We start from the raw sequence: 10,654 nt of genomic DNA on the forward strand, positions 1-10,654 counted from the left end.
TTTAGTCCTACAACCACATTGGCCTGCTGAGGTCGGTTCTAACTTTTCATCCTTTCTTCTAGAATTTTGACTGTCCTCCCTTTCACCCAAAGCCAATAGAATCCCTCCCTCCCAGGGATCCGGCTCTTACTTCTTTCTCTGTTCAAGCTGGTTGGCAGCTTTAAATAGGAACTAAAGTAGCACGTCTTCCTGAGGAAGTTTTTTCAGACTCAGAGCTTTTCCATTTGCAAGAAATAAGAACTCACTCCAACTCACCTGAGCCAAAATTGGAAATTTATTACAAGGTATCAAGTTGTCCTAGACAATCAAAAAGCAGGAAGGGCAGTCAGATGGCAGCTGGGCCCTGGAAGGACAGAGGCCAGAACTGGAAAGCAGCCAAGGATGGAGGCTGTCGCCTGCTCAGATCATTCCCCCAGCTCGTGGGGATCATATAATTTCTCAACACCATTTCGCGATGTATCTCCATTCCTCTCTCCACAGGCACTTTCTCTACTCTGCCCAGATTATGGAAGATGGTCCCACACAGATCCCAGAATTTACCATTCTCAGGTCAGGCAACCATCAGAATTCTAACTCCAAAATCTCCAAGGAAGGGAACGTATTTCATGCTGCCCACCTGGAATATCAAATAGCTATATCCGGAGAGGCAGCCCTGTGATACCAATGTGGCTATGAGATCCCCTTGCATTGGAGGAGCAGTTCTTAGAGAAAGGGGGATGCTGTCCTGGTTGGATACCCCCAAAACTTCGCGATAGCTGTATTTAGCATCCCAGTCGCTTATTGGAATTATGCATAGTCAACCTACAGAAAAGCTGGCAAGACCACTTGTGTGGGGGTAGAGGTGTTGCAGCAAGGAGGGCAGTGCACACCTGTCCAGTCCTTTAGTCAACGTTTTTAATGGCCGGAGCAACTTCCAGGAGCAGCTGGAGGTACATGGTGGCCATCTGCAACCACTTGGGCTGGCACTGGAAGTGGACAAGCAGAAAATAGACCGGGATGCCACTGAGCAGGAACAGGAAGATGTATAGGAACTCAATCTGGGGGTGGTCGATGATGGGTGCCAGCACCAGGTAGAGAGAAGCAAGGAGCATGATGACAGGGATGACGGTGGGGACCTGCCAAGGACACAGAGACCTGAATGATGGAGAGGTACTGGACATGGTGTATGGCCCCTGGGCTCTGTCCCTCTTGCCTGCCTGCCTGCCTGTTGTTTCCACCTGCCACCAGTTCCCCTCTTCCAGTCCCTGCCATCATAGCTTGGCTAGCCAGAAAAGCCACCTGCCAGGTTTCAGGGGGCCATCCAAGGAGCAGGAGCTTTGGGAACCAGCTTGACCTCCTCTGTGAGAGGAGATCCTTGTGAATCCTACTGTGTGTGAGCATCCTCTCGGCATGTGTCTCCTGCTATTCTCCCTCAGGGTCCTCCAGAGAAGTGAATCACCAATAAGCAGAATCGATGCCTTGTGATCCAACTATCCCTCACCCGCCAGGAAATACAGAAATTTTCTAGCAAATATGACAGTGGCCACCTCTTACATTCTTTCTCTAGGCCCCATAGGAGGCTGTGATCCAATAATCTGCCTCATGCAACAGTCTAGGGTTGAAAAAAGCCCAATGTTTACTCCAAAGTCTACCTTGTAAGGTCGAGGAAGATTCTTCTTCTTCATCCGCAAGTACAAGAGACAGCTAATGGTAGTTCCATAGGTGATCCAGCCAAGAAAGCTAAAAGGCAAAAAGAAGCCGCTCACTACCGGGCCCTGCCCGGGGTGGGCCTAGCAGATGCAAACCTGGGGCAGAAGTACAAGCCCATCAGGGGCCTTTCAGCCACCTGCAGGTGCCCTTGTCCATGCAGACTAAGGAAAGAAGATGGCAAGGCTGGAGTTCCAAGGACAAGAATGCCCTGGAGAGTATTCCTGCCTCCTTCATCTTCAGTCACAAAGTGACACGTACACAAGCCCAGACACCCACTTAGCTTCAGATCAGGCCTTCTTTGACTGTCCATGGCTGAACAGAAGAGGACAGTTTTCAAAGGAAGGGAGGAGCATCTGCTTGTCCAGAAAAAAGAGTGATGGAATCTCAAGAAAGTCTGTGCTCTCCTCAGGGACCAGCACATTCACATCAGGTCCTCCTACCTTAGAGTTGGTGACAGGGTAGGCTGTTGAGCACCCAGACAATCCCCTGGCCTCTGCCTTCTCCAGGGTAGGTAGTGGAGTGGCTGATGTAGGTCTGATGAAAGCTTCATCGACCTTGGAGTCAGGGTCCAGACCAGGCCATCTCTTGAGGTGGTCAAGACCGGGAGACACTGTGTTCTCATGGGGATGAATCATCCCAACATTCTCACTCATTCTCAGTCACATTCCCCAGTCTCAGCCTAAAGAAACCCTGGGCTCACCGTGGGTTTGATTTTATTCTCACCATGTAATGATTTTATCCTTTCTCATGGGAAAAAGACAACAAGAAAAACCAGGTCTATTACTTAATGTTCTGAAGAAAGTCACATCAAGCACCACGTATCCTGTTCCAGAAGATTAGTTATACTTATGACAACAAGGAAGAGAGCACATGATGCGTGAAAAATTACTCTGAGAACTCCCTCTGCACCCCGACACTCGCTTGCCTGTTAGTATGAGGACATGCCCACTGAACCTGCTTCAGATGAGGTCATAAAATTATGGCTGGATGGCACAATAGCTTATCATTTCTACCCCAGGGAAGGTAATAAAGGGGATCAGAACATCTCCCCACTTCAAGGCAATCACTGATTATACCTTCCCAACTTGCTTGTGGGTCTGCCTTGAGTTTGCTAGAGATATGCTGGGTCAGGGTCCTGAGCACAGATCAGACTACAAAGGGAGGATCACAGCACAGCTGAGGGCTACGAGTAGTGGTGAGTAAAGCCCAAAGATGGCTTTAACATGACCCCAGCGACAGAATAATAGAACAAGGTGGAATAAAACATGACAAAGATAACACAAGCCTTTTACTTGTCTGCCTCTTGGTCAAACATTTGTCTCATTGAATTTTTGGAAACAGGGCAAGAGAGGAGGAAGCTACATTTAATTTTGGAAATATAACTGGGAGAGAATGGCTGAAATGTGAGTGCATGTGCTGGAACCCCGAGCTCAGGCTTCTAGAAGAGTGCATGCACATATGCATGTATATATATAGGCATATATGTCATAATTATATGTAGGGGCTTCCAGAAGTGTGCACACACGTGTTTATATACACACATGATTGTGCATGAATGTGCACACAGAGGGGACTTCTATATACATGTATGAGTGTATGTGAGTATGCACACAAAGGGGCCCTGAGATACCCACCATGGGAGGACAGTCTCACTTGCCTCAAGAAGTTCACGATGGTGCTGAAGTTTCCTGGGATGACCAGGACCAGAGCCACTGCAGCGGTAAACATCAGGGCCGGAGTTGGTGTGAGGCGATGCACATGAACCATAGACAGAAGTTGGGGCTGGGAGCAAAGCTGGGTGTCAGGCAGCCCCCCAAGGCAGCCACGGCAGGTATCGGCTCTGGAAAGCTCCCAGTCCTCCTCCCCCACCAAACTCTCTCTGGACACCAGCAGGCCCAACCTCATGGTCCCCAGTCTACACAGCTTCCTGATGTAGGCCTCACTTGGAGTGACACCAGGCCCGGGGTGCAGTGTGGGGGGCCTGTCTCTCCAAGGCAGCCAAGACCCAAATAGCTTAGGATGTGGGCTGGAGTGTAGAGAGCTGAAGCAGGGGCCTGGCCAGGTGGTTCATCTTCTTATTGGTCATCCCCAAGACAGGAAGAGGGACCAATGGTGGGAAGACAGAAGAGTAGGGAGGAGAGAGGAGGACAGTAAGGGACGGAGCATGGAGTGGGATTGCGGGTTATTGTGGTAGATTGTATTATTACTCAGCAAATAGCCTCCATCTCCCACCTCTGTAGGGGAAAGATGTTCTAGTTCCTCATCCATTGACGCTGGGCTTGGCCAATGAAAGGTGAGCAGGAGTAACACAGCAGAGGCTCAAAATACACTTTGGCTTGGTCTCTTGAACCCCTGCCACCTGCTCCAGGCAAAAATATGCTTTGGCCTGGGTCCCTGGGACAAGAACAGCCTCACAGTGCCAAACGACAAAATCTGAACAACAACCCCAGCCTGAAGCAGAGCCACAGTGGCCCCAGGGACTGATGAGCAACATGAAATGTTTGCTGTCATAAGCCCCTGAGATCTGGGAGCTATCTTTTATTGAGCATCATTGCTGCAAAAGCTACCAAAGGGACAGAGTCCCTGGGGGAATGGCCTGAGCGAACACATTGGCTCTGCTCCTGTGGCTCTGCCCTGCTGGCCCCACCCCCCTGGAGTGCACCAACAACTCCATCACCTACAGGCTCCACAGTGTGACCCAGTATGGTGATCTCCCAAAACCTGAAGCCAAAGGACTGGAATTGAGATCGGAGATGTGTGGGATGCTTTAATCCCATTCTTAGAGAGAAGAGGGCTATGTCCTGTAGGGGAAGTCCTAGGGGCGGGGGGGCGGGGGGAGTTGCTAAGAACTAAGCTCAAGCAGGAGAAAGCTTAGCTTTTGCAGCCCTTCCAATGCCCTCCTGCAGCCCCACCATCTTGCCCGGCCCGGACCCCATCTCTCACCATGTGGCCTTCTCTTGCAGCCACATAGCACACACGGCTTCCACCGAAGAATGTCCCATTGGTAGATCCAAGTGTCGAGAGGGTGACAGCCAAGGGTACCATCCAGGCCCAGTCCCCCAGCACCTGGTTCCTAGGACAGTAGAGGAATCAAGGGAAGAAACTCCAGCAGCAAACTGGAAGGCAACCACAAGGAAACAGAGCAAGCAAAACCACTAGTGGCACGTTGAAATCCACACAGGCCACTGTCCTTCCCCAACCTGGATTGTCTGCCCGGGGCCAGGGAATGCGTCACTTGACTCACTCACCCCCAGCTCATGGCCATAGCATCAGAGGAAAGGAGCTCATTGGGTGACAACACTAGCAGGTAACTGATGTTGACCAGGAGGTACAGGCTGGTGACCAGTGGGATGGCGATCATCAGCGCCCACACCAGGTTTTGCTGCAGAGACCCGGGAGAAAGGCCACATGTTAGCAGATGAGTTCCTTCTCAGGCCCCCAGAACGAGCTGGTCAGTGCAGTGCTGAGCTCATCCTGGCCACAGGGAACATGCCAGGCCCTGGGGACCACTCGGGCTGTGTGCTCACAGTCCCATGCCATGGACGCAAAAACAGCGGGTGTGCTAGGAGGCCATGAGGGACACTAGGCAGTCACAGCAGTGGAGGGACACAGGAGCTGTGCCCAAAACTTCCAGAATGAGTAGGGCCTTATACTGGGCTCTCCTTGAAGAATGAAAGAGATTCAGGCAGGTGGGAATGGGAGGCATTCCCAGGAGGGGCAACCGTGAGAACAGAGGCACAGAGAAAGGACAAGAAAGCTAAAGGTCTTCATTCCTGGCTGTTTATTGAACTTTGCAACTGGAATATTCCAAGACCACCATGCCAACCCTGCCTAGTTTCCCGGGTCTCCAGGACTCAGACCCGGATTGAGGGCCACGACTCCCAGGGGTTCCACCCTGCCCCCCCGCCAGTCTCCTCACCTGGAAATTAGGGGTCACTGGGGATCTGTAAAGTGGGACTTCCCACTGCTCTGCCCCTCTGCAAGGGGTGAGGGTCAGCAACGAGGAGGGGAAAGGAAGGGCCTGGACACAGTGGCTGTGGGCATTCGGAGAAGTCTGTACTACTGGAGCCTCAGTGCCAGTCTGACCCATGGGCTCCCAATGAAGGTACCGAGGGGCGCCTGAGTGACTCAGTCAGTTAAGTGTCCGACTTTTGGTTTCAGCTCAGGTCATGATCTCAGGGTCATGAGATCGAGCCCTGTGTCAGGCTCTGCGCTCAGTGCAAAATCTGTTTGAGATTCTCTCCCTCTACTCTGCCCCTCCTGCTTGTGTTCATTCTCTAACTCTCTCTTTCAAATAAACAAATAAATATTAAAAAAAAAAAAAGGTACTGAGCAACCATTCAATAAAAATGGAATAATCTATGAAAACTGGGTAAATCAGGGTAAATCAGAGTGTATTCCCTCCTGCTTCACACCCTCAGCCCCGGACGTCATTCTGGAGCCAGAGGCAAATAGAAAGAAGGGGTCTCCCCAGGACCCAGAGAACTCTACTCAACATTCCCCAGGCGTGGGCCACCCTGGATAGACATCTTTAGACTCCAAGGTAGAGCCCACTTCGAAGTAGGAAAAGCATGTCTACAACACCCCCAGCCTCATCTTTCTCTAGATGTCCTTTAGCTTACCTTGTGAGGGGCAGGCAAGCACTGATGAGCCCAGAGCCTCTCCCCTCTGTACTCAGGACACCAGAACCTGGCATTTCTGTTACTGACACAGTGTAACACGAAACGAAACAGAGATGAGGTCATTCTGCACCAAGAGGCAGGGAGGTCCAGCACAGAGCTGCCCCGGGAGGCCTGTACCACAGTCCCACTCAGACCTCCCTGCCCACCACGAGGTAGGGCCCTCTCCCATTTAAGCACCTGCCCCTGGTTAGCGTATCTTCTATCCTCAACATTATATAAAAACCAATTTCTGGGGCACCTGGAGGCTCAGTCAATCAAGCGTCTGCCCAGACTCCTGGATCATGCCCCACATCAGGCTCCCTGTTCCTCTGTCCCTCCACACCCCTGCTCATTCTCTCTCTCTCTGTCTCAAAAAAGTAAATAAAATCTTTTAAAAAATAAAAAAATTGGGATGCCTGGGTGGCTCAGTGGTGAACGTGTGCCTTTGGCTCAGGTCATGATTCTCGGGTCCTGGGATCGAGCTCTGCATCGGGCTCCCCATAGGGAGCCTGCTTCTCCCTCTGCCTTTGTCTCTGCCTCTCTCTTTCTCTGTGTCTCTCATGAATAAATAAATAAAATCTTTTTTAAAAATAATTAAAATTTAAAAATTTTAAAAATAAAAAGCAATTTCCAGAGCTCTCTGCCAGGGCTAAGATCTCCCCACAGAAAACTCTGGAGGTGGGCATGGGGGCACGGAGGACAGAGTAGTGATCTCAGGGCCCATCCTCCATAAACACGCCCTGCATTTGAGACTTTCCAGGTCTCCGGCTTCCTGTCCACACTGCTTCCACGTGGTTGTTTGGCCAGAAACCTCAACAGCCCTCAAGGCTCAGCTCTAGCTCTGCACATGCAGGAGGCCTGCTTGACTGTCCTGCCTCACGGGGATCTCTTCTTTCTGAGTTCCAGCAGCAAGTAGAGGCAGCACCCCAGCAAGCCCTATGATATCTAAGCCTCTGTCCCACCCTATCCTGTCGTCTAAGGGCAGGAGCCAGGTACGGTGACCAATTCAACCCAGTTTGCCTAAGACTTTCCTGCTTTTAGCACCGAAGTCTGGCATCCCTGAGAACTCCTCAGTCCCGGGGAACCAGGATGGCTGGTCAGCAGCCCTAGCAGGTCATGTGACAAACATGTGCAAGTGAAGCCAATAGGACAGCAATGGCTTCTCACATAAAATGGGTCCTTCCGGGGTGCATGGGTGGTTCAGTGGTTGAGTGTCTGCCTTTGGCCCAGGTCGTGATCCTGGGGTCCTGGGATTGAGTCCCACATCGGGCTCCCCACAGGGAGCCTGCTTCTCCCTCTGCCTGTGTCTCTGCCTCTCTCTGTGTGTCTCTCTTGCATAAGTAAATAAAAAAAAATTTTTTTTAATGGCTCCTTTCAGGTCCCCTCCAGCTCTCAAATCTGGGGACCTGGAAGCAAAGGAATTCCCTCCACCAAATGGTCATGGCCACAAATTTCTCATCTTCCCAGTCCTGAAAATGTGTCCTGCTTGGGTCCAGAAGAGGCCACTTATAGCAAAGATGGGCCAGTGAAGCAGAATCCTGGGTTGCCCCTCCTGAGGGCCCCATCATGGAGAGCCCTCAGCAGGCAAGCACCCACCATGCGTGACCCAGCCATCTGCCAAGTCACAGGGAAGGGGATCTCATATGCTTTTGAACTTGACATATCTTGGACAGCCCACCTGCCAGCTAAGCCCCAAGGTGCACCACAAGAACAGTGAGATTTCCTGGTTTCTTTCTTGAATACCTTAACTCTACTCAAATCCCAGGGCACATGGGCACAAACCTGGCCCAGGTTTGGCATAGGTTCTACAGTTTCTAGAAAAAAAAGTGTGAAACAGAGATATACTTAACGTGTGCTTCAGAGAACAGAGAGCCAACATTTCAAATGCCCAGCATTCAGAGGCACGGCTTTGTTTTTGCTTTGAAACCCATATTCGTCAAAAATGCTCTACATACCGCTGAGTTCAGCAAACCACAACCTGTGGACCAAATCTAGCCGGCTGCTTGTTAATAAACGTTTACGGGAGCACAGCCACACTCATTTGTTTACCTATAACTTTTTCATGCTACAACAGAGTTGAGTAGTCTTGACAAAGACCTCATGGCCCACAAAACCTAAAATATTAACTCTCTGGTCCTTTACAGAAAAAGTCGGCTAATCCACGCTATGTGGTGTGGGAGCTTGTCTCACTCATCTTTGGGCCCCTTGCTCTTTCCTGGGATCAGCTCTGAGCCCTGGGCCTGGGTTCCGAAGGAGAGTAGTCTACACCTGTGAACTGAATGAGCCAGTTGGTGTCCCCACCCTGTAGCCCCTACCCTGCCCCAGAGCCAACCTGAGCACACACTAACCATTCACCTGAACTGACAGCTGTTGATGGCACTCCATCCACAATGATTATGCCATTTGATACCTTAAAGCCTCATCAGGTAAATGGAGCAGCTAATTATGATCCCGTTTCACAGGTAAGGAACTGAAGCACAAGAATTTACATACCAGAATAAAAACTTGGTCCCAGAACTCTTGGCCCTCACTCATCTCTCTCTGCTCTTGGACTTCGGTCTCCAAGCTCCTTTTTTCCTCCCAAATTCTCCCAAACCTCACCCCCACTCCCCAGGGAGCCTTTATTGAGAGCTGAGACGTGTAATGACCCCTGAGCCAGCCCCGAGAATGTGGAGGAAAAGACTCAGTTCTCATTCTCTGAGAATTAAAGACTCTTGCAGGAAATAACAGAAAACAAGTAGCAAGCTAAGCAAATATATTTACAGCAAAGGGTTAATTTCCATAGTAACTCAAAAGTCCACATGTTCAACTATCAGGACAGATAACAAGCTGAGTCACCAAGCATGGCCTCTTGCTGGTGGTATGACCTCAGAATCACTTACCCCTTTCTACATCTCGTGTGAAAAATAGAGGGGGACTGTACCTACCTCACAGGGCAAATGAGACCCTGGGTGTGATCCGATAAAATTCTGTGCCCACTTGAGAAGTTATGATTCATATAATTCCACAAACAAATTAAGCTAGACAGTGGGCTGGCATGCATGACTGCAAGAAGGGAGCCCCCACTTTCAGCTGATTTCTCATGGTTTTAGTCAGCTCAAATAACAATAATTGGAATTGCTGATGTTTGGAGATTTCACCCTCTGAAGAAGGATCATGGACTCACCTTTGGATTCTTGAGCTCCTCCAATACATAGTTGACATTATTCCAGCCATCAAAGGACCACAGGCCCTGGTAGAAGGCCATGCCGATGCGCCCGGCCTGCTGCGTGGTATTGTGGAAGGCAAACAGGAAGGCTTCCGTGTAGCCACGGCCCTGGCCCAGCACCACAGCCCCACCCCCCACGATGACCAGCAACGAGAATACTTTGGCAACCGTGCACACATTCATCAGCATGGTGGCCAGCCGCGAGCTCCAGCAGTTGACCAACATCAGCAGCAGGATGCAGATGGCAGCCACAGCCTTGAGCACGGCTTGGGGCATCGAGGAGCAGCCCGGGTAAAAGGGAGCCACTGCATACTCAGCAAAGCTCAGAGAGACAGCGGCGATGGCGGCTGGCCTGACCAACAGCACAAATGTGTAGATAACCAGGAAGGCTGGCAAGGAACCAAAGATTTGCAAGATATAGGCATACTCCCCGCCAGATTTGGGAACCAGGGCCCCTAGCTCAGCATAGCACAGGGCACCCATCATGGCCAGGAGACCACAGACTGCCCAGACCACGAGACTGGCCCCAGGACTGCCCACATAGACCAAGACCCCCTGTGGGGACATGAAGATGCCAGAGCCGATCATACAGCCAGCAGTCAGGGACACAGCACTCCACAAGCCAATCTCCCTCCTCAGCCTTAGCCCCCTACCGTCTGGCTCCCGTCCTGCCACCCCCTCACCACCATCTCTTTCCTGACTTCTCTCCATCTCAGGACTTCAATAGCTGTTGTGTCTAGTTGAGCAGAAGCAGATGCTCTGATAGGTAATTGTCTTGTGGGCTTCCTGCAGGAGTTAATGATTACACAATGCTTGGGGAAGGCTGAACCACAGACCAGACAATCAAGGCATGGCATTTAGAAGGGACTGAGCCTTCACTGATCTACCCGTCCCTGTCTGACTCACACTCCAGCATAGGCAATTTGCAGGAGCTATTTGCCAATGTAACCCAGGAAAGATCAAGAAAAGGAGAGAGGGATTTAGTAGAAATCCCTGCTGCTGCCCAATTCCACAAGACTGTGTGTGGAATAACAGTTGGATGAGTGCTCTGTGCCAACTGCACATCAGGAACCTAAAAAAAAAAATCTCTGCAGTA

At 50.8% G+C, this 10,654-nt stretch overlaps 1 protein-coding gene across 1 annotated transcript; it reads right to left on the reverse strand.

Moving 5' to 3' along the window:
* Nucleotides 1–261: 261 nt before the first annotated feature.
* On the reverse strand, nt 262–10,269 carry LOC112932138 (b(0,+)-type amino acid transporter 1-like). The gene is made up of 6 exons (XM_026014963.2): nt 9,517–10,269; nt 4,938–5,071; nt 4,633–4,762; nt 3,347–3,471; nt 1,632–1,719; nt 262–1,115 (listed from the first exon to the last, which is right to left on the reverse strand). Exons 1-6 carry the CDS (start codon nt 10,267–10,269, stop codon nt 882–884), a joined length of 1,464 nt encoding a protein of 487 aa, XP_025870748.1. The 3' UTR covers nt 262–881.
* Between the last annotated feature and the right edge of the window lie 385 nt (nt 10,270–10,654).

Source organism: Vulpes vulpes, chromosome 8, assembly GCF_048418805.1.
Source record: "Vulpes vulpes isolate BD-2025 chromosome 8, VulVul3, whole genome shotgun sequence".
Classification (NCBI taxonomy): domain Eukaryota; kingdom Metazoa; phylum Chordata; class Mammalia; order Carnivora; family Canidae; genus Vulpes; species Vulpes vulpes.